Source organism: Rhinolophus hipposideros, assembly GCF_964194185.1.
Source record: "Rhinolophus hipposideros genome assembly, chromosome: 7".
NCBI classification, from domain to species: Eukaryota; Metazoa; Chordata; class Mammalia; order Chiroptera; family Rhinolophidae; genus Rhinolophus; species Rhinolophus hipposideros.
In genome coordinates this window covers 3,144,293-3,168,544 of record NC_138053.1, presented here as the reverse complement: position 1 = coordinate 3,168,544, position 24,252 = coordinate 3,144,293, and the positions used below count along the sequence as shown (strand labels likewise).

The following is a 24,252-nucleotide window of genomic DNA, read 5'->3' as shown; positions in this document are numbered from 1 at the left end:
TCCTGGGTATTGTCTGCCAGTTAAAATTTAGAATTAGCTTATTGTCTGTTAAACACTTTCAGCTACTCTGAGGAGAAGCACCTGATGGAGCAGATGCCGATGTTTTTCACTTAAGGGCTTCCTGGGACACTTGGTGATGAAGCAGAAAACAGTGACAGGCTGGGGCACCTCAGAGAAGATGGATTTCAGGGCAGCGCGGGCACATGTTGGCTTTCTTTGGTCTTGTGCTTTTTACTACAATGAGATGTGGCAGGTCTGCCTCTCTTGTTTTAGATGCCATTGCCACAGAGGGCAGTCTCTGGCCAGGATCCCTGGAGAAAACAGGGAGCAGGTCCTGCTGAAGAGCACGTGTGATCACTGAGAAAAATGCATGTTAACTCCTGCATTTCAGAATGAAACCAACAGAAAAGACATTGGCTTCTGTAATTTAGAATAAAAGAAAGGTCCTGCTTTCGTGTCACATGTTTTATGCTCCCTAAGCTGTGGTCTGATTAACTTGTAGACGTCCAACCCTATCGATGTTGCCGCCCGACCTGGGACGGTCCCACACACGCTGCTCCAGAAGGACCCAAGGGTACGTGAGTCAGGCTGCTCTCAGGTAACGCCGGGGAGGCGCCTCCCGAAGCTCATCTGAGACAGCTGCTGTTTCAGCTGTTCCTTCTATTGGTGGAAGAAAGTGCCACTTATTCTTAGAGAAGGAAGTCTCTTGTGCGCGACTGTGGCCACAGGACCCAAGGGGAAGGACAGAGGAGTGAAGGGCTTGTGGTCAGGAATCCACACTGTAGACTTGGTGGTTTCTGCTCAACCCACCTTTGTCTACAGCTCCTGAGGTTTCTCTCACGGGAACGATGTAGCTGCAAAATGTTTCCAATGGAAAAGCAGAGAGCTTTTCTTCCTGGAAGTCAGGACTTCCCCCACTTCCCTGGGGTCAGGAAGTCTGAGCTGTACAGCTATTCTGCTTTCATTGTGGTAGGAATCTTTCTGTGCCTCAGAGCTAAATAAAATACCCATCATGCTTTGGTTACGGTACTTATTCATAATGTATACCTCCATCTACTCAAAAAAGAATTGAAAGTCACACGATCGGTATAACCTTGTCTCATTGATTATTATTTACATTCATCTTTGTAGTAAATGTGAAAAATGATTGCCTTTTACAATATTGTCTTTTTCCCTGGGTAAGGGCAGTCAGAAATTGATGACCAGAGTTAGGTAGAAGTTTAAAATGACTCAACTATGTAAGTATGTTTATGATGTGTAGTGAACTTATTTGCAATGTCTAACCCTCTAAGTAGCATGCAGTCATCACGTTATGGGCGTCGGTAGACAGCCTAGTTCTACTGTGTGTCTGGAAAGGACACCTCTGCGCTGTACCCTAGCATCCAGCCTGACACGCCTGTGGGCTGGTGGCCGTTCTCCCTTAGACCCACGCTGTGGGGTTTGGGAAGGCAGCTCCAGATAGCGGGACTCCTCAGATGTGTAATGGGAGCAAATCCTCTTGCCAGAGGGCAAATCTCTATGGACTGAACTCGTTCAGGGGGCTTGTCAGTGGAGATGTATCAAGGCTTGTGAAGTGAGGGAGGGGACACTTGGCACTTTTGATAGTGTGAAAATGGGTTAATTATTCTCTAAAAGGGCTTCATTTAAAAGTAAAATTCTAACATTTTAATTTCCCCTCCTAATGAAGCACTACAAATTTGTTAATTAGAGCAATTGTTTGAGTGACAGGCATGTAACCAAGTTGTCATTTTCTCTTCACAGTTGACAGATCCTTTCAGACCTATGTTAAGGGTAAGAAAGCTTCTTTTAGAACTGTTTTTGCAACCTCTGTTTGACTCCCTGTGGGTTAAAAATATAAATCCATTATGAGGAAACAAGCCACAAAAGCGTCGGACTAACATTTTTGTTGGGTTGAGTTTCTCAGGTAGTGTGATTGAAAATGGCCTAAATTGTTTTGCTTTGAGAGTTGGAGGAAGCCAAGCTGTTGAGGTAAAGCTAACAGATAAAATTCAACTGAGTCAGAGCCTCTTTATAGCAGTTGTGGTACAAGGTTTGACTAGTGGGAACTTAAGGGGAGGGACGAATTAAGCTATATGCTGAAATTAGGGTTTTACTGACTTCTGTCTCTCTTGCATCTAGAAAAATATATATATATACCTAGGTGTATTTATTGTGACTTGTGGCTACCTCACTCTGCACTGAGTGATGTGGATTGGTCACAGCCATTCGACCTACTTCTCTGGTGCAGAAAAGGGTTACTAGAGAAGTCCTGGTTTGTTAACATCTTGAGAGGTCTGGAAAGTGGCCAGCAGATGACCTCTGAATAAATGCTGACAGACTTGGTTGGGAGAGGTGGGAGATGGATGATTGGGTGGATAGTAGACTTCCTGCTATACTTATCCCATTTCTGCTATGTAAAATCAGATAACTCAGTTTCTCAAAACAGAAAAAAGGCGGATTATGTCATCACTTAGGTGATTTCAATGACTTATAATTTCATTACAGGAAAAGAATACTGACCCCAGACTTGGGTTTAAGTTTATATTTCAGAATCAGCTCCTTAACAGACATCAGAAGTGTCTGCCCTTTGCCATTGTAGGAATGGGGCAGTAGTTATTGAGCATACATTTGAGACTTACGGGTAGATTATGTAGCAAGAATACAAATGAAATGGAAAGAGATGGTCCCTGCCCTCCAGGTGATAAGACATTACACCCTCAAAGCAAGACATGAAATAATTTGAGAGACATGGATTGATACACTCCCAGAGAGAGGCCGAGAGAGTAAGAAGGAATGAATTCCCTCCTTTGTTTCTTTCCCTTTTTCGTTTCATCAGAAGTGAACAATGCCCACCAGCATAAATGGTTAGCTGACTCTTCGTGAAGCTCTTATAGGGAACTGGGCTTCCATAAAAATGTGGAATGTCTTTCTTTTGCTTTGGGGGTTTAGAAAACCCAGGGTTGGGGGAGGTACACAGGTTCTGGACCCTCGCTGGCTTTGAACTGGTTCACAGACATTCACTAATGAGCTCTTCTGAACAGCTGAATTGTATTATAGCATGGCCGCATTTGTTAAGTAGGGCTTCCCACTCTACCAAATCTGCCAGCTGGCATCAGAAAAGAAAGAGAGAAGAGACACAAAGTGGGCTTCGGGCTTTGCTGTCTATCTTGGGTAACCGGGAGGTCCTCGTCAAGTATGGTTTTCTGAGGAGCAGCCGGCAGTTCGGGCTCCCGTGGGAGGAGAGCTGCCCTGAGTGTGGCTCCCTCAGGCCTGGGCTCTGCAGAGCTGCTGACAGAGGCACTTGGAGGGTACAAAGCACTCCTGTTTCATGAGAAAAGGCTCTGCAGCCAAACATCTGCTGAAAGCTTTGGGGAAATTGAAGACGGTTTTCTCTGAAAGGCCTCCCTTCTGACGTACGTCGCTCTTTCTCGCCCCAGAAACCAGGGAAGTGGTGTGCTATGCATGTTCACATTGCTTGGCAGATCTACCAGCACCAGCAGAAAGTCAAGGTCAGTCTCGCCCCCTCCTCCGGGCGCCTGGGGGTCGGGTCTCGAGGGTGTGTGATCCCCCCGCAAAGGAGGCATCGAAACAGACTCTGAAGATCCACTGGCAGGAGGGTCAAGTCTCTTGGGAAAGCTATTTGGAAATCATACTATTAACTGGGGAAGCCACCAGCAAAACAGAAGCAAACTGATAACTCCCTGGTATTCTTTTCCTTTATAGAAAAGAAGTGATTTTGTCTCTTATTGCTCTAAAGAGCTTAAATATGAGTTAACTCCTAAAATAAAGGTTTGGGGGGAATATGTATGTAGACCCTATGCCTCCTTGCTGACTGGATTGTACAGTGGGACAAGGATTTATTTATAGCCGAACATGAGGGAGTTTGAGGTGGAGTGGAGCCAAGCAGGAAGAGCCATACATGAAAGTTTTCTCTCCTCTAAGAATTGTTGCATTCTTGTCATTTTATGGCTTTGGAAAGTGATCGAGTAATTTATGCTCTAGATAATGTTATGGCACTTCCATTATCAATGCATAGTATTAAAAATGACTCTTGTAGAAGCAGTATTTGGTTTGCAGTGACCTTTCCATGCTCATTAGTCCTCCTGATGACCCATACCAGACGTTAGAATACAATCAGTACTTGTCAGAACCACCGTCTAGCCAGTTCCCTTAGCCTCCGCAGATGATTTCCTTTTTCATCTGCTTTCATCATATAGATGAATACTTCCCTGCTTTACCAGGCTTTATGATGCAATAGGGAAGAGCTCAGAAACTAAAAAGTCCAAATTTTACAATCTGGGTATTTAGAGTCTGTGTAACTGTGCCTAAAAAAATGGGAGAAAATGACCAGTCAGGTAATTCCAAAAAACTTTAGTTAATCCATTTTTTCAATAATAAGCTTTTGGTCCAAACAGCATTTGGGATTCTTTATGAGAATAATAAAAGAAGGGGAGGGAAAGGAGAGCAATGTTTTTTTGAAAACATGGTTAAATGATTTTTTAAAAACCAACCTAGTTAAACGTTAAAAAGCCAACCTCAGCACATGAGGTCACTAAGATAGCTGCTTTCGTGCCAAATAGCTGCTCTTTCTCGTAACATCCCATCAGTGAGTTTTACTCACTTTTACTTCATCGTTCAGCAAAGTTTAATTACCAGCCTTACAGTTCCCACCCTTAGTGAGGAAGTGTGTGCCTCGCAGAGCTAACTAGAGTTTGACAGTTCAATTCACTTTCTGTTCTGGACGATGTGTTTAGTGGAACGGTAGGTAAGACACGTCCTCTTGTAATTTCTTTAGTTAAAAGTGATGAAGGATGCTGTATACGCTCCTTTGGCAACTTTTCCATGAAAGTGTCTCCCAGGACTAAAACCTTCATTATCCCAATTCAAATAGGAAGACCTTCCACGTGAGATAGCAGTTCCTCTTCCCTTTCCAACAAACTTTGTAATCCCCGAGCTCCATTTTGCTTCATGGACCTAAGTTGTAGATAATGGAACTGTGCAGTGTACCGTGCAATATTAGCACTAATAATTTGGGGACCAAATTAAGGGAGCTATTCAAAAGATTTTTATAGATTTATAGTGAATTAGGAGCTTTGTTTTGGGGGTTGGCTCTTCCATTAGAGTGGGACTCTCATGACAGTATTCCCTGTAGATTTGAGCAGAAATTACATTGTCCCTTTTTCCTTTAACGTTCATTGACTCATTCTTTGAGTCACTCACCAAATATTTATTTAAAGAGCCTGCTGCCTTGCTGTGCCAGGCTCAGAGGACACGCATATATTGTGGTATCTAGCTGTCTAGAGTTAACTAGTGAGGCTCTGTGTACATAAATGATGAGCCTGCCGTGTGCTTCCAAGGGGCCTTGCTTCAACTTAGGTGCTCAGGGAGGTTTCATTTTCCCTAGGTGTGAGGGATGAGTGGGTTCTGACCTTCAGCAAGGTGGGAATAGCCAACTTGTCCCTGGTTCTCGCACATGCAGGATCAGACGCCACCTTCTGACTTACTGTACAGTGGGACAAGGATTTATTTATAGCTAAACATGAGGGAGTTTGAGGTGGGGTGGAGCCAGATAGACTGAGAGCATCAGATGAGTCTAAGAGATTGGAAGTGGGAGATTCAGAAACAGGCTCAGGGCTGTGAGGAATCGGGGGCTGGAGAGCGCAGAGGTGGGGGCAAGGGAAGGGAAACTCGAGACTTTGGACCGCAGGCCCGGGTGGGTGTTGGTGCTTGTCCCAGGGGCTGTAAAGCTGATTCAGACAAGGCTGTTGAGAATCAGAAAAGTGGGGCAACTCTGAAAGCATGCTGTGTGAGAGAGCTGTAGCCCTCGAGAATGACGTTGGGGTCAGGAGTCAGGAAGCAATCAGGAGCCAATTCCTGCAGCCCTAGAGGCAGGTGAGCTGCGCAGTTAGCTTCAGGGTGGGTATGTAAACGAGATGCGTGACTGCAGTTGATGGCCGGAGAGGTTCTTGTGGTCTGCGGGTCTGCACTGACCTCCTCCTGCTCAAGCAATTGGGGATAGTAGGCAAAGAAAAGACCCCTAGCAGTTAAATTGATATCCCTACTTAGTTTCTGGTGTCTGCTTTTAATATGTACAATGATCATTTGAAAATTAGCTTGTAGTGCAAATATTTCTTTATAATTTGCGATATAGTATACTGTGATCTAGTAGACTATGGCAAAGAGTCGTTAAACAATTAATTTCCACAGATTATTCATGCAGAATCCCTAATAAAATGAGCTCTAAAATACTATCGTTTAAAAACTTGCTAAAATGGGCCTTTACAGCAAATAAGCTGCTTGGGAGGGGTGGTGGTTTGAGTCAATAGGATATGGTTTCATTGTAGCCTCAGAGAGCAAACACTGGTTCTGCCACTTGCCATTTCTGGTTGGAGAGCCGGTACTGCCCAAGAGCAAGCACGACTGACCTCTCAGGCTGACTGGCTGCTCTGGCATTGAGGCTTCAATGGCGTGTGGGTGGCTGTGTTCTCACGGCATTCATAAACTTAGACCTGACTGGCTCAGTGCCCGAGTGCACCATTCACTGTTTTTCCTCTCTCAATCTCAGCCTCTTCATGAATGTCTTTCTTCCCTGCCGTTCCTCTTGGGATGTCATCTTTTATTTCCCTCCTTGCTGCTTTAGAAACAGATGCAGTCAGACCCACATAAACTGGACTTTGGACTGAAACCCGAGTTCCTGAGCCGTCCTCCTGGCCCCAGCCTCTTCGGAGCCATCCACCACCCCCATGACCTGGCACGGCCTTCAACTTTGTTTTCTGCCGCTGGTGAGTTCAGGGGGGCAGGGCAGAGCTGGGAAATGGTGTTCTCAGGCAGCTAAACAAATTCTGTTTGTGCTCTGGGCCACCACTCAATCACTCCTTAAAAAAACACAAATTATGCCAGCTTGCAAGGCCACATCACAGCACATAGGGAAATGGACCCTCCTTCATTGAGATGTCCTCTTTCATTAAAGAAGGAAAAAAAGATCATCTTTCCCTTAGGGGGCTCATATTGCCTCAGCTCATTACTTGCTTCTGTATTAAGCCAATGTAACTCACAAGCACGTCAAATGCTATTTAAAAAAGACCAAAAAGCTTGCAGGGGCAGATCGGAAGGCAGCAGTGCCAGGACTTGTGTAAGGATGCGCTGCGCTTTCTGTCAGCACCCACAGGACACTTGGAAGGTTTGCACCGCGGTGCTCGCTCATCCTGTGTTTTGAGGGTCTGAAAGGAAAGAAGTACAGCTGACCCTTGAACTACACCGTTTAACTGTGCGAGTCCACACATATGTGGATTTTTTTCAGTGAATACACGCAGTACTGTAAATGTATTTTCTCTTCCTTATGATTTTCTTAATAACATTTTCTCTAGCTTACTTTATTGTAAGAATGCAGTATATAATACATATAACACACAAAATATGTTAATCTACTGTTTATGTTATAGGTAAGTCTTCCGGTCAACAATAGACTATTAGTAGTTAACTTTTGGTGGAGTCAAGATTTATATGAAGATTTTCAACTCTGTAAGGGGTCAGCACCCCTAACCCCACGTTGTTCGAGGGTCACCTGTATGGTTAAGACAGTTACCAGTGCGGTGGTCTGTGGTGGGGAGGGTGAGTCAGTTGGTTGCTGGTTCGCTCTGCTATAGAACTTAGTGTTATTGCCTAAGTTTGTAATGATGCAGGAATTGTAACGATGCAGGAAATTCAGGATACAGCGTGGAAAGCACCGGAGAGATCTGGTCATTAACCTGTGAGCATGCGCACAGCCAAGGGACTCCTAGGTGTGCCAAAGCGGGGGTGGGGGTGCTGAGGGTCACTGCTTCGTGGAGCCTCGCACTTCTGCCCTAGGCACATCCAGACGAGACTCAGTGTCTCTAAGGGGTCTTAGGGAGACAAGACAGCCCTCTGTGTGTCGGCTTCCTTACCACTCAGCCTTTTCTAAAGCTGTTTTTGGTGCACAGCACAGGGCCCTTCTCTCGGCAAAACTTATAAACGAGCCCACTGAGCTCACTGTGGTGACCAGTCCGTAACGTCACACCCGCGGTGCTAAGTAGAATTTATTCTTCTGGACGTGGATGGCCAAGGGTCTCTCTGTTCTTGTCCTTAGGGAACACGTTTCACATCCATCCTGCCTGCTGCCTTCCCAGGCTTTTATCCAAGACTCATTTTTGGTGGACTTAAGGCTCTTCCATTCAGGAAGAGAGAAACACCGTATTGCAAGAAATCATCGTTTTAATGGGCTTTGTTGCCAAAGCAAATGAATCACCCTTCGGGGTAGATGGAATTTGCTAAGGTCTCAGGTTTTGCTTTATCGGTTGTGTCTAGGGACATATCTGACGGCTTTGTTACCATGGCACCCAGGCTCTGGGACAGGGCTATACACTAAGAGCAATTTTTGGATAGAAATAGAGAGATTTCTCCCTGGCTTCCATTTGAGCCACGCAGATGAATTGGCTTCTTTTGCTTCAATAATTCTGGAACTGCAAGACACCCTGGGGGCGCCGGGCTGAATGAAGCCCAGTCTTCATGGAAGCATTAATTAGCTTGTACTACACAGACGTACGCAGCCAAGCTTCTACCTCGCTGGCAACACTGTTAATACCTAATGAGGATGCTGGGCTCCGTTGCTCTGTGGAGACGGGGTATCATTTCTGCACTTTCTGGGTGGGGAGTAGGTCACCATCGAGGGCTGAACAGAGAGTCTCTGCTGCTCAAGTGCCTTCCAATTCTGGGACGCCGTGACTGGGACAACTGTGCTCCTGCATTTGTGGCTCCTTCGCAGCCCAGGCAGGCTGGGGAACGACCCTCCATGCACTCTGCATTCCTGAAGGAACTTACACTTGTTTGTAGGAACTTAGTCAAAGTGTAAGGGATTGTGGAATCGTTCTTAGGAAATTCATTCAGGCTGTTTCTTCTTCCAGTCTGGAAGGTAATCTTTTCCAGCATAAACAATACCGGATTTTGCCCCAAATGGTTATTTAGGGAAACTTTTAATGGGTCTGCATAATTGGCACATACTTGTTAAATTCAGCCACTTTTGTCTTGCCGTGGGGCACTGATGCCTGAAATAAAGTAAAGACGCTCCTTCAGAGGACCATGGCCAGCCTGTGTGTGGAGCCGCCTGCTCCCAGAGAGCTGGCCGCCTCAGCTGCCCACTGCACATCTACAAGCCAGTCTGGTCCCTAAGCTCTTAGAAATGCTGTCCTTCCGTGATCCACATCTGCATGCTCTCTGTCTCTCTTTCTCTCTTTTTCTTTCCCAACTTCCTTCAAGAAAAGGATTTGAGGCATCTTAAAGAAATACATATTGTTGAAGGCAAAATATAAAGTAGGGGAGGGAATGTGGATAAAGGGAAAACCAAAGGCAAGAAGACCCCTGAGTTAGACCTGAGTTCCCTGGTGGGCAAAGACTAATGGGCCAATTAGAAGAGTACTGGTGTCCAGAAACACAGGCGTAAGCTCGCTCTTCCTGGCGCTGAAGACGGAGCCACCGGAGGCCTTTGCCCCCAGGACCTGGTCTCTCTCGGGCACAGTGAGTCTCTCGGGGCTGGATCTTCAGTGCGGGGCTGTGACAACTAACACTCTTAGGAAAAGAGAGTCAGCCACGGCCCAGAAGCAGAGCAGTCCAGATATGCAGCTCCATAACGGCTGCTCCTGTGCCAAGAGTTAGCATAGTGTCCAGAACAGTGTTTCTCTGAGGGAACAACTTGCTCCCCAAGATGCTCTGTGAAGAAAATGGTCCGAGGCCAGATGTCCCCTCGGAGAGAACGGGTGGGCCCATGAACATGATAAGGGTTCTTAGTCTTTCATGAAAGGACCTTGCTTAACATGTTGTAACCGGGCATTTCTCCAAGCTTATTTGACTATAGAACCCCCCACCCCTGGCAGTGTTTCTCATGTTTCTAACACTGTGTGCCAGCGTCTTTAAAAAGTCATCCCTGTTTTTGGTGGTGGCCAGCCCAGCTTGCAGGGGGGAAAGGGAGTGGTTTATTATTGTCTGCTTCCTAACAAGCACGTTTCTTCTCCCCCATGTGCTGCCTGGAGGACTGTAGCTATGTCCTGACTGACATTTTCTCTCAGAGAGTGGGTAGGCCGCTTGCGCTGTAGGAGTTGGCTTTCGGGGAAATCTAATTCCGTTATGTGTGACTTTACAGGTGCTGCACACCCAACTGGGACCCCCTTTGGGCCGCCTCCTCATCACAGCAACTTCCTCAACCCTGCCGCCCACCTCGGTGAGTTGCCCGTAGTGTCAGGGAATGGCGTGTATTTCAGGAAACCTATCTGCTGTGCTCCCGCTGCACTTCCTGGCAGGTTGGCCATAGTCTAGACGCCTCACCTACATAGGGAAGGGATGGCGGTCTTGTAGACATCTGAATACGTGCCAGCCATTCTCGGGATGTCAGCACTTCTGGGAGTGAAGACTTTCTTGCCGAGTGGATCTGTGCTGCGTCCTGGTTCTGTCTGCAGGCACTGGTGCTGTGCGAGGGAAAGCCTACCTCGGTCCCTCAGGGAACGCAGGGGCACAGCACCGCTCCTGCCCCCTGGAGGAGGATGGTGAGCTCTTGCCTCATATCTATGGGCACCTGCTGGAGGTGGAAAGAAAGTCAAGATAGTGTTATGAAGACTCACTACCCATTACTTTTTAATCACTTCACAATTCACTGCTCCATTATTATGTCTCTTCTAGTAAAGGTGCCTGCTTTTTTCATGGCCTTTATTTATTGGATATTGTGTACAAGCAGTTGCAGGCAAGGTATGCCCAACAGCAGGGTGTGTAACACGTGAGCCTTCAGAGTTTCATCACTGAGAGGTTTATTTTAAGATGCCGTCTTACTTCCTTTCCGTCAGAGTCTCCAGAGCACATTCCAGAAGCAGGGACGCAGGGCAGAAACACATCTTACAACTTGTGGCTTGAGTCATGTTCCCCACCTGGCCAAAGAGAACGAGGGCAAAATGCACAGTTTCAGAAAGCAGCTTTTGTAAATACTGTGCTAATCCTATGCCTAAATCCAAGTGCAGTGAAAACCTTTCGCATGATCTGGTAGGAGAGTGGGACAAGTCAGCTGACTATGGACAGGGCAAGGATCCCACACCCCTCCCCCCGCGTCCACGAAGCTCTGTGCTCCTCACACAGTGGAGTCCTACAGCTGTCTCCCTCCCGATCTTCTTTGCAGAGCCTTTCAATCGGCCGTCTACGTTCACGGGCCTAGCAGCAGTTGGTGGCAATGCCTTCGGCGGACTTGGAAATCCTTCAGTTAGTGAGTACCTTTCACTTTTTAAAATCTGCCTTGCACCCTGTTTATCTTCTGTGGCTTGTCTATGGCCCAAGACCTTTCCAGAAAAAAGGAAACTATGCTCTTGGGAAACACATTGAGGTTATATGATTGCAAAGGCAGGCCTAAACAATGGAGTTAGATGTAAGCGTGCATTCCACCAAAACTACCATTTTAAGGATAGCCCACTATTAATACATGTTCCTGAGGTTCAGGAAAGGTAATATAGTTAACTGAACTCCAAAAAGTTTGCTTAAATTCGTAGGTTCTTCCACATTCCATCTCTACTATCGCCGGCTTTGCCTAGAACTCCCATTAGAAGTGAAAACAACTTTTAATTTTCATCTTGCCCTTGGCATTAGTAGAATTGAAAAAGCTCCATGAAAGATAGCAGGAAAACACCAGGCTCAGGAGAGTCAAGAGCTGGCAACATTTCGTGCTCCATAATCTGGGAGGATTGTGTGGTTTTATACTACTAAAAAGTCTGTCTCAAATAGGAAAAGACAGATGTTCTAAACATTATTTTGTCATTGAATAAAATACTCTCAACTTGTTTTCTCTCGTGCCATCCACACATCACAGTCTTCGGGTACAAGGACCTAAAATGCAGCTGTAAGCAGCCATCACAATTCCATCTAGCGCAGACCTTATGTGTCTATTTAGGTCAAGGTGCTGTCTGGTCTCTGGTGACTCTTGCTTTAGTTTGCAAAAGTTGTGGAAAGAGTAGTGGTCATGTTAGCAGGGTTGTGGTGGGTAGAGGCTAAGCCTGAATTCTCTGAACTGAGTATTACTCATCTAAGTCACACCATCAAAACACCCTTCTGCATGCTTGGGACTTCTGCATGCACACATATGTTTCAGTAGGTAATCTTGATACCTGTTTGGTCCCTTTCCTTTTTAATCTTTCCCTCCTTTGGTTAAAAAAAAAAAAAAAGAAATATCTGTGAGCTACCTCTCCAGTGTAGGACAAGAGTTCCTCTAATGAATTTGTTAATCTCCTTTCCTTTTCCAGCTCCCAATAATATGTATTCATTTTAACTGAATGCTGTTAAAAGTTTTTGGGTAAGTACCTTCATTACAGCAGATTATATAATTTCTCTTAAACCTTTTTGTTCTCCACTTCACCATTTCAGCACCCAACTCAATGTTCGGCCACAAGGATGGCCCCAGTGTGCAGAACTTTAGCAACCCTCACGAACCCTGGAACCGGCTGCACCGAACGCCTCCGTCGTTCCCGACCCCTCCGCCCTGGCTGAAGCCAGGGGAGCTGGAGCGTAGCGCACCCACTGCAGCTCATGACAGAGATAGAGATGTAGATAAACGAGACTCATCTGTTAGTAAAGATGACAAAGAAAGGTACGGAAAGAAACCGCTCTCGAGTCCCACTGGGGGAGCCCACTCTGTGCCAAGTACTGGCTGTCCACCCTCCCTGTCCCAGCCTCGTGCTTCAGCTGTGGCCTCCGCTCGTCACACAGCGGGACCAGCACAGCGCCCAGGTCCCCGACGCCCCCGAGTGCCCCCGTCTGGCCCCATAGCGCCTGGTGACCATAGCACACGACGTAGCAGAGTGAGAGGGCCTGACGCAGAAGCAGCTGCACATGTAGAACCTCCCAAAGCCTTGTGAGCATTAGGGTACCCAAATAAGCCTTTCTCTAAAGGGCAGTGAGGAGGGGCTTTGGCCCAGGCACACACAGCATGAATCAGTACCATATTTGCTTTCAAGTTCGTGCAGTCCATTGAATCATCCATAGGTTTTTCTCTCTTTCTCTTTCTTTTTGTTTTCTTTTAGAAAGTCATGTTTGCATTGTCTCATCATATTTTTCTGAAATTTTGTTCAAACTCAAATCCTGGGCTCACAGATGACTAATAAAATTTTGCTAATCTAGATTTAGAGAAACGTCAACAAGCAGTTTTTGTTTGGGTTTGCTTTGCCAGAGGATAATTAATTTTACTAACCATTTTTTATCTCTACTTTGTAACCCATGCCTAAAAAAGAAGTAGACTTAAGGAGGAAAACGTCTTACGGTATTTTTTTCTGAAGAATTTTTTTCTTGACGTGTCCCTTTTTCTTTTCTTTCTTCAGGATATTTTCATTTTGAACGAACTGATAAGGAATACACAAGATATGCTTGACAGGAAATATCTAATAACAATTTCCTTTTGGTACTTAAGACTCATATATGATCCAAATCTTTAATTTTTCTTTACTGTGTATATTGTGTGTGTATCTCAGTGATTTAAAAGAATTCAACTTTGCAGGTCCTAAATGTGACAGATTAGTAGATATTCACCACAGGCCATCATGCTAACTGATTTTTTTTTTTTTTTATTAAAGAAAAAGACAAATTTTCCTTCAAGGCAGTCGGATAAAAATCTTTTAGCCAGTGGGAAGAGCACTGATAACATTCAGCTTTGAGCTATAAACTGCCCACGTGGGGCACACCTGAAATAGACATACCCTAGACCAGGAGCTCTCCTTACACGGGCTGTTAATGAAGAGAAAACAGGATGTGGCAGCAAACCGTGTCACATTTTTCTTGATGGCCTCTTGGATTAAAGTCAGGAAACCTAATAAAATACACTCTTCTTTTATCTTACCTTGTAAAGATGTTCTTCTTAGCCTTTGCACATGGGTTAGAAACAAATTCTTTGCACATGGGTTAGAAACAAATTTGTAGGGGGAGTCTTCCTTCCCCTGCTGTAGCCATCTCCCCTTCTGAGCCTGGCCGTCACTGAGCCTCTGGTGTCCTGCTTCTTCCTTACCTTCCCACGTCTGTGTGGGGGCCGCCCCGAAGACTTGCCAGCTTCTTAGTCTTCCCTCTTCACGTGGTACCTTACTATCATTCAGTTGCTTTGCATTTTCTGCCCAGTACTCTTAAGCCCCCACCAAAGTCAGGTCTCTAAAATTCTTTATTCACATTTCCATTCACAGATGCTCACAGATTGTTCTCAATTTCCCTCATGAGGTTTTGTGTCCGTGGAGCTGCTCTTCCTACAGGCTTTCCCAATCTTCTCATCCGATTTTAGCTTTCTTATCCTTCCTAATGCAAAAGTACTTTTTGCAACCCAAAAGTCCTGAAACTGTGCTTTCCTTTCAAACCCCCTCACGTACTGCATCTTGGAGATTGCTCTGTCTCCGTGTCCTTTACTCTGAAGCCAGCTGTCTGTCCTGATGTCAGGAGAGAGAAGCTCGGTAATAGTCCCGGGAAACTTTCTCCTCTTGGCTCTGTCTGGCAGAGTTGGACAAAAAGGCGTGTTTGCGTTTCCGCTCTTCAAACCTGATTCTCCACACTGACCGACGCTGAGCCCAGTCAGACGGGAGGTGTTGCCGCACCTCTGACTCTCTGACCACTTCGGGCCAGTTTGGCTTCTGAAAGCTCTTTTTCTGTGGTCTTGATTGAGGCACGTGACTCTTACATACAGAGAAAATTGTTTTCTCCGCTCAGCTCTCCCATTCACCCTCATCCCTAGCACTTCACCTTAAAGTTTCCTCTACAGCCTAGCTAAGTCAGGGTGGCTGGATTTGTCATACAAAGGGCATGTCCTGCCGCCTCGGCAACCATGGGAACCAGACCCGAGCCTGTCCTTTTCACACCACCATTTCATTGGCAGCCGCTTGCCAGGCTGATAAGCCCATTTCATTTGCTTCCTTTTTGCCTCTTTCTTCCTCAGGGAAAGTGTTGAGAAAAGACACTCCAGCCACCCTTCACCAGCACCTGTCCTCCCGGTGAGCACCCTGGGACATACCCGCAGCTCCACTGAACAGATCAGGGGTCATTTGAACACTGAGGCTCGCGAGAAAGACAAATCCAAAGAGAGGGAGAGGGACCATTCAGAGTCCCGCAAGGACTTGACCGCCGAGGAGCACAAAGCGAAGGAAGGCCACCTTCCGGAGAAGGACGGCCACAGCCACGAGGGGCGAGCCGTGGGCGAAGAGGCCAAGCAGCTGGCCCGGGTGCCGTCACCCTACGTGCGGACCCCCGTCGTGGAGAGCGCCAGGCCCAACAGCACCTCGAGCCGTGAGGCTGAGCAGCGCAAGAGCGAGCCGGCCTACGAGAACCCTAAGAAGAACTCAGAGGTCAAGGTGAAGGAGGAGCGCAAGGAAGACCATGACCTCCCTCCGGAGGCCCCCCAGACCCACCGGGCCTCGGAGCCGCCGCCTCCCAACTCCTCATCCAGTGTGCACCCGGGGCCCTTGGCCTCCATGCCCATGACGGTGGGGGTGACGGGCATTCACCCCATGAACAGCATCAGCAGCCTGGACAGGACTCGCATGATGACCCCCTTCATGGGCATCAGCCCCATCCCGGGCGGAGAGCGGTTCCCGTACCCTTCTTTCCACTGGGACCCCATTCGGGACCCTCTGCGGGATCCCTACCGAGAACTTGACATTCACCGGAGAGATCCGCTGGGCAGGGACTTTCTGCTAAGGAATGACCCTCTCCACCGTCTCTCCACTCCCCGGCTGTACGAAGCTGACCGCTCCTTCAGGGACAGGGAGCCCCATGATTATAACCACCACCACCACCACCACCACCACCCTCTGTCTGTGGACCCTCGGCGGGAACACGAGCGAGGGGCCCACCTGGATGAGCGGGAGCGCTTGCACATGCTCAGAGAGGACTACGAGCACACGCGGCTCCATCCTGTGCACCCGGCCTCCCTCGACGGACACCTGCCCCATCCCAGCCTCATCACTCCGGGACTCCCCAGCATGCACTACCCCAGAATCAGCCCCACCGCGGGCCACCAGAACGGACTCCTCAACAAGACCCCTCCCACAGCCGCGCTCAGCGCGCCGCCCCCGCTCATTTCTACGCTGGGGGGCCGTCCAGTCTCTCCCAGAAGGACTACTCCTCTGTCGGCAGAGATGAGGGAGAGGCCGCCTTCCCACACTCTGAAGGATATCGAAGCTCGATAAGGAGAGACTAGGACACGAAAGGAAGAAGAAACCCTACCCCAACACAACGCCAGACTTTAGAAAGAGCCGGAGAACTCCTGCATCAACAACACAGACTGGGGGGCCAGAAGCCCCCAACTCTTCCCTTTGTAAAAAATGTATAGACTCGGTGCAGATTTTGAAATGTTTTTGTATATTATATGTTGAAATTTTTCAGATCTTTTAGCCAAGTCACATGTTCTCACGTGTCCCAACTCTCTCGGTTTCTCCTATAAAACTTTTTTTTTTATTTGAACCAAAACAGTGAAGATGACAACACATACCAGTGTGGTGATACTTGGGGAGAAAACAAACAAACAACAGTCCACACAATCCATCGTGCGAAGCTCTTTCAGGTGAGAAGGGAAGGCCGTGTACATAGCTATGTAAAAAAAAGATTGCTTCACGAGCTAAGGGTTCATATATGCAAAAGGGTAAGATGAAAGCTTTACTTTGTACAAATGTAAATAGATAAAGATTAAGTAACATAATACATTAATACTTCTTAAAATGTGCTATTTGCAAACCTAATATCAGTGAACACAGGCGGCTACACTGTGTTCCCATGTATTGTTATAGACAGCTAAACCCTTCAACTATGCAATGAATGTTAGGGCTTTTCACAAAAGCCCGCCTAACTCAAAGGAGCCTTTTCAATCCATTTACAACATACTTAAGGTCATATTTTCCCTGAACAAGTGCTTACGTGATATGACTCTGTTTTCCTTGCTTGTTTTTTTTCAAACGGAGAAACATCCTAATTTGCAAATTGGACCCAAGGCTGAAACTTCGCATCTGAAGTTGCTGCTTACGGGCCCCCGGGGGAGAGGGCGGCCCCACAAAGGTAACGAGGATATGAGCAACCAGTGCCAGGGAGGATGGGAGTTGTCAGATGCCAAAATCAGGGGACACAAACAGGTCGCCAGCATCTCGTCACCACCAGTCACGTGATTTCACACACATCTCGTGGGAACCATGCATTTTTCAGTGTCCTATTTCATATCTACACACCTCCTCGTTTTGTAATACGATTTAATTACACCTAAACAGATCCTGAAAGAAAACTTCAAGTTTTCTCAGATGATGGATATGTTTTCACTGTCTTCAATTACTGACGAGCTTAAGGTGCACATTTCCTAATGTGACTCGTTGTATTCCAGTCGGTAATAAAGTCTGGGAATAGCCGTTACAGGTCGGCCCTGTGCGGCCGTGGAGAGTTACAGAGGCTGGAAGGTGGCAGAGACAAAGCCTTGCGTGGGCGTGTGCTTTTCAGTTTGCATCGATCTTAATGTCTCTTCATAACACTTTTATAACACATTAAGCCTCTTGTCTACATATTTGGAGAGAATATGACTTTACTAGCAGAGAAATACAATATATCTTGTCTACTGGATTGTAAAATATACGTATGAAATAAAATTAGCTCCATTTGGTCTTCTAGTATATTAAAAGTGCTATCTGACATTGTTATTCTGTTTTTGCAAAAAAAGAAAAAAGTTAACTACAGACCATTGTTTCTAATAAGCAGAGAGATCTATTTTAGTAGTAAACTGAAGGTTTAGTTGTGAGCTTCAGATTTTGTGAACTCCAGATGTTGTGCAGTGTTTTTTTTTTTGTTTTGTTTTTTTGTTTCTTTTTTTTAAGACAACAACTAAAAAGGAAAACAAACCCAAGGAATATGTACACTGGAACTGTAGTGGTAGCTTTCAGTATTGTAAAGAGATTGTTCTATACAGAACTTTTTGCTGTTTATCCTGTATGTAATAAAGTCCTTTCTAGATCCTATGTGAAAAGAAAAGTGAAGCGACTGAATCTTCAGCATGTTCTCATCGGCGGAGCCTTCTTGTGTAATGTAAACTGTGCCATGTTATTAAAAAATGTGAACTAAGCTTTCAGCTGTTTGTTTGTGTGCAATGGCCATCACCACCTTAGGGAAGACGCCATACCTGTGAGGCCTGGCTCTGAAACACCTGAGCCCAGCCCAAGCGAGAGCAGAAGGCTGACCGCCAGTGGCCGCCTGCCCACTTAGCTAAGTGACCACCAATTAGTCTCTTGCCATGTGTGCCTCCCCTGCCCCCGCCACTCAGTTGTGGGTGGCGCTGGTGGCGGTGTATGTACTAAGCAAAATATTGTTAAGTCATGGAAAGGTGCGTCAGGTTTTTGTAGAGGATGAATGTGTGACCAGGTTAGCAAGCGCCCTTTGTGTCCCAGAACCACCTCAGAGCTCAGCGTCTGCTTTTTCTGCGTTGATGACAAATGTGATTTGGGGCCCTTGGCAGCAGTCTTTGCGAGGCTGTTCCTTTGCATTTCACTGAGGACTCCATCGGTTCTGTTCCCTAACGCCTTCCAGATGCTTCTTCCTGTCTCTCCTTTTTCAGTGTCTTGTTGAATGACATGGCACATCCCTCATCAGTTTGCAGACTTCTCCCTCATCCTCTAAAATCTGGGTGTTTTCCAAGATGTAAAAATCGTTAAATGTTACTCTGTCAACCTGATGAAATTTCTGTGTGGATTGGTATTTGTGTTTTACTGGGAAAAACAAAGGAAAGCAGTCCTGGTTAGCTGAATCTGGTGGCTGCTGACAGTAAGTTAGAAGTGGAAGTGGACAGAAACAGGGCTCTGGGCTTGTGACCAGAGAGCCATGGGCTCACAGGGGTGTTGGGAAGTGGGGCACTAGAAAACCCCTGGGGGGACCAGCCCTGCAGGTTTAGCAAGCTGATGGGAGGAGCAGGGACTGCTTGGGTAAAGGCCACTTCACTCTACTTTTATATGTTAATAGCCGATTCAGAGACTAGAGAAAATAACTAGAAGAAAAGTAGTGGATTGGAAAATATGGTAAACACTGTTTTTCCAAATCAGGCAATTCTCAGGATTTTCCAGACATCAACATCAGTGTTGATTTGCTGTTTCTGGCATAGCTTACTGTCTCCTATTGTACACCTATTTTCATGTCGCCATCTGCAATGTCAGGACTGAGAGAAGTCAACTCGCACATCAGGCACAGTATTTAATCCCTGGGGCTTTATTCATTGCAACCTTTGCATATTTTCCCTCTAATTAGGTTCAGCTTCTTGGCATTGATGGGGACCAGCACCAATTTGATTTTCTGCTAACCTATGGATGCTCTAATTATCTCCACAATTTTTGACTGACAATGACCTTGTTACCTTCTAATGGTACATGACAAGTAAAATAGCGAACATGATGCAATAATTAACATTTTGGAAGGATACTTGCAACAGCATTTGCTGTTTATCCTTTTTCTGCCTCAGCCAGGGTGGATAAGAAAAATCAGATGTGACTTTTGATGTTATGTACGTAATGTAGCGTAAAAAGAAGTTGAACAGAGAATTGTGCAGTGTGAGTGGCCAGGCCACCTGTATCTGCATCCATGCTGAAAAACACATCAGGCCTTGGTGACCTTAAATCAGGTGTAGGAAAGAGGACAACATAAGTGACTTGGGCTTTTTCACATTATTTTTTAAAGCTTTGCCATCATTTTGTCTGTTTGTTTTTCTATGAATTTCTGAGCAGTTTCATAGACAGGTGAAGTATCCTTTCACTAGAATAGGGTCATTTAACAGATTGAAAATTATATCATCAAAGACAATTCCACACTGAAATTGCTGGCCTTCCTTTGGGACTGTCACAAGTACAAGGTAAGTTTTTCGTTTCTCACAAAAACTGCAAGAAGCCTCTGATAGGAGCTTGGACCAGCCGGCAGGACCTACAGCTACACCTGTGACCACAGCACCACTCTGAAGTGTTTCTTAACATGTGAAATGAGCCCATCTGACCTTAACACAGCCTCAAGACATGCAGGTTGTAAGCACGCTGTCCATCAGTGTGGACGGGGTGTGTGCTGTCCCAGAGGCAATGGGAATGGTAGACTGGATAGAGGCCCTCACACAAAAGAAAAAGGAACCGTATTTGGTTTTACAGACTCAGCCCCGATTACAGTGTCCTGAAACCCTTGATAAAGATTTGCTGACATATTTGGCAGAACCAAAGGGAGTGGGTTTCTAACTCAGGCCTTAGTGTTTCTCACCTGTTGAGGCAGGAGATGGCTACAGCACCCAGAATATTGTCAGTCAGGGTCCCAACCTGCTATCCTACCCTGATGTTTACAGAATCCCTGACGTAGGCAAGGTGGAGTTGAGCCTCCGAGCCAGCATTTGGAGTCAGCACTGCCAGAAGAGCACTGAAGCCTTCAAGACCTGTGTTTGTATCCCAGGCAGGTCCTGGGCACATAGGCTCAGCCCCCTCAGCTCTAACTTGAATGTGTTGGCTAATGTTTGAGGCTCCTCCAAGCTCTATTAGGATTTTGTATCTTTGTTGGGCCTCAGGTTGCTTTTTAAAACCTATTTACCTTCTCACACCCTGTACCATTCTCAGTGCTTCTTGGCAACTTCTTACCTACATTTATTTGCAGGATCTCTTCCCTCTTCCCAAACACCCTGCTGTCAGATCAGACTCAAATCCATCTCCATGAAGCCTCCCCTGAGCGCCTCATTTCACGCTAAGCCTTCCCTCTGGAAACGCTGTGTCGCTCTCTGAGTTCCCCTCCTCCACCCTCCCTTCAGCCCTTCTTGTTCTGGGTTTCCTTAGGGCCTCATCTTCTCTACGGCAGGGCAGAGGCCTAAGTGGGGGTCTCACAGGCAGGTAGAGGCCCCTCCTGGGTTGGGTCCGTGAACAGAAAACTGCACAGAGCCCGGGTTCTGATACCTCTTTGACTAACCCACATACATCCTGGTGTAGTGCACAACCACACACATAAACCTGAAACAGGTCTTTGGTTCTGTGTAATGGGCTCCGATTGTTTTTATTCCAGTCTCTTCTAATTCATTTTTAAATGCTGGTGCCAACCACTACTTTATTTCATGCATTTGGAAGTCATGCATCTCAATCCCTCGTTTGAAAAAAGCATCACAGAAGAAATCCTCCAGACTTTACAGGAGGGTGAGACTCACCTGGGCTGAGGATCAGGCTTTCTGCTTTCGTCCTACAGCTGCTCCTTGTCGCCTGGCCTAGTCTCTCCCTAAACCAGCCCTCGTGCTACTGCCGGTTCTGCTCCTGTCCCCCAGGTTCCACAGGCATCCGCTACTTAAAGAGGTCGGGTGAGTGGGGCCAGGACCTCCCACCTGGCCTTCAAGGGCCTGTACCTGGTGCCTGGGACCGGCCAGCTTCATCTGTGTCTTTCCCTGCACACCCTGGGCACTCATCCACCTGTGTCTTTGTTCCCTCTGCTTTGTCTTCTTCATCTGGCAAGCTGAGTTTTGCTTCACCTCCAGGAAGCCTTCCCTGACTGCCCCGTGTCCCCCATCATGGTTAATTGCTTACTCTAGTGGCTCTCAAAGTGTGGTCCCTGGACCAGCAGCAGCACTACCTGGGAACTTGTTTGAAATACATAGCAGCCCCCTCCCTCCAGCCTCCTGAATCTGAAAGTCTGAAACTCTGTTTTAATGATCTCTTTTAATGAACAGGCAATTCTAATGCACAGTCAAGTTTGTGGACCACTAACTCAGCCTATGTAGAAAGGGCATTGGGACGTTCTGGCCAAATGCTGCAAAAAGAATCATCAGTTAACAGAAAATGATTGTGGAAGAGAAGCTGTGTTCTCTGATTTTCCAGCCTGCTACATGATCCTCATTTGAGCCAGAAAGGTCTTTTCTACTTCCAGGTCTGCCCCAATTCCTTGCTGGTGTATGATTATAATTCATGCATCACTAGCAGTCTGAGATGGGCACGGCCTCTCCCTCTCCTTAGCATAATGAGAATAGTAGCCAATGTTAACTGAGTGCTTTTTGTATGCACTCTTTTAAGTGTTTTTAACATCGATTATCTCCCTTAATGTTTTCAATGGCCTTACAGGGTATAACCCAATGGGGCAAGTGAGAAAAATGAGGCCCAGAGAGATGAAGTAATTCGCCTGTGTTCGAACACATAACCTAGATACAAACCCAGGCAGTCTCCCACTGGAGCTTGCATTATAACCATGGTCCTGTGTTACCACTGAGAAAAGACTTGCTGAATTAATTAGCCATATAAATAGCAATTGCAGGGACATCGTTTACCCACTTAACATGCACTTGTAATTAGCATCCTATATATTCCAGAGGCTGCAAACTGATAGCCTGGAATGAATGAATGAATGAATGAATGAGGATTGTGCATGGCTCAATGATGAGAATAGGCCATGAACCAAGGATTATGATTTACCCAAGTCTGTACATCTAAGGTTCATTTTTTTAAAATGTTGGTCTGTGTTGTATTTGGGCCACAATTATTTTAGAATACAGAAATTTTAGGAACTAATGGGATCCGGTCAAGATGACAGAACGGAGTAGGTAAATGCTGTGCTTGCCTCTTCTCTGGATCACATCAAAATTACACCTACAATACAGAACAACCATCACTGAGAAGCACCTGAAGTGCAGCAGAACAGAAGTCCTACAACTAAGGACATACATAAGAAGACACATTGAGACTGGTCAGAGCAGCGGAGACACAGAACAGGCCGGTCCCAATGGCAGTTAAAAACTGGGAGGGATATCTCTGCTACAGAGGTCCACCCTGAAGAGCGATGGGTCCTAGCCTGACACCAGGATCCTCACACCATGGTTTCAGTGCTGAGGAGAGAAGTCCCCACAACTTATGGCTGTGAAAATTAGTGAACATTGAGTGAGACAGAGTGATGCTGGAGTCCCAAGTGCTCCTCTTAAAGGGCCCGTGCATAGACTTAGTGCTGATGGACCCACTTTCTCTGAGCTTCAGCACTGGGGCAGCAGCTCGAAAGGCACTGGGGACATATGGGAAGGAACTGAATTGTCTGGTTTCTGAAAGAGGGCTGGAGGGGCAGATTCCTCCCAGACAGAAGTGCTGGACGAAGTAAAAAAGTTCCTTTGCTGAGCTCTCCCCGCACCCAGCATGCACACACGGCCAGGTGCCATATCTGAGTTTCTATCAACCTGGCACCTTCGCCCATCTCTGGTGATGCTCTGAGACCGCACCCCATCCAACTTGTGGGCCTACCCAAGACACTTCCAGTGACTTTTCCATACAAATGGCCTGTCTTGGCTCAGGCTTCAGACTTTCCTAAAATCTCTCAAAGGTTCACAAACTCCAAACAAGCAGCATCTGGCTTGCTAAGCAGCCCCAGACTCAGCACTACCTGCAGATCTCTGTGGTTCACAGCTTAGCCACTCCCAAGCACTTTCAAGCCCAGCACAAAAGGCAACATCTGCATATCGCTTTATAGCTTATACCAAGTGGCGTCTGGCAGGGCACAAGCTGTGACTGACCTTGGCCTGCAACAGAGCCCCTCACCAGAGGCCCCAAAATCAACACACCTGGTGGCCAGCTTCTGACCACAGCAGAGCACCACCCAATCATCTCAACAAGTGACACACCCAAAGAGCAGACTGGGCAGGCACCAGAAGCCTGCTAAAGTGAATCCTGCTCCATAGGCTTAGCCCCTGCACAATAGCTCCTCCACTATAGTCACCACTAGTCCTCACAGCCAATCAGCCTAAGCATCAATCCCTCCATTGACATGCAAACAGCAACCAAGGTTAAATGACAACAGGAGGGCACACACAACCCACACAAGGAACACACCTGCAGCACCCAGCTTAGTTGATCAGGGAGACTGAGCTACTGGATCTCATAGGATAACTGCTGCATTAGGCCACTCTACAAAGACCAGAGACACAGCAGTTCTACCTAATACATAGAAACAAGCACAAGGAGTCAGCCAAAATGGGGAGACAGATATGACCCAAATGAAAGAATAGAACAAAGCTCCAGAAAAAGAACTAAACAAAATGGAGATAAGAAATCTACCAGATACAGAGTTCAAAATACTGGTTATAAAGATAATCAATGATCTCAGTGAGGACTTTAACAAAAAATAGGAAACAACAACAAAAAAATGGAGATAGAAAGCACTTAAAAAACCAGTCAGAAATGAAAAATACAATAACTGAAATAAAGAATACATTAGAGGGAATCGACAGTAGATTCGATGATAGATGAAGCAGAG

At 46.4% G+C, this 24,252-nt stretch overlaps 1 protein-coding gene across 8 annotated transcripts in view; it reads left to right on the top strand.

Moving 5' to 3' along the window:
• The window catches only part of AUTS2 (activator of transcription and developmental regulator AUTS2), a 1,101,951-nt gene extending 1,083,955 nt beyond the window's left edge, over nucleotides 1-17,996 (top strand). For all 8 annotated transcript variants that reach the window (XM_081053759.1, XM_081053755.1, XM_081053758.1 and 5 more), the window contains 8 exons: nucleotides 503-574; nucleotides 1,762-1,791; nucleotides 3,438-3,509; nucleotides 6,641-6,782; nucleotides 10,154-10,231; nucleotides 11,174-11,257; nucleotides 12,406-12,628; nucleotides 14,945-17,996. In XM_081053759.1, the coding sequence (XP_080909885.1) occupies nucleotides 503-574; nucleotides 1,762-1,791; nucleotides 3,438-3,509; nucleotides 6,641-6,782; nucleotides 10,154-10,231; nucleotides 11,174-11,257; nucleotides 12,406-12,628; nucleotides 14,945-16,193 (1,950 nt within the window). In that variant the 3' untranslated portion in view covers nucleotides 16,194-17,996. The remainder of the gene's footprint in view (nucleotides 1-502; nucleotides 575-1,761; nucleotides 1,792-3,437; nucleotides 3,510-6,640; nucleotides 6,783-10,153; nucleotides 10,232-11,173; nucleotides 11,258-12,405; nucleotides 12,629-14,944) is intronic.
• Nucleotides 17,997-24,252: the final 6,256 nt, after the last annotated feature.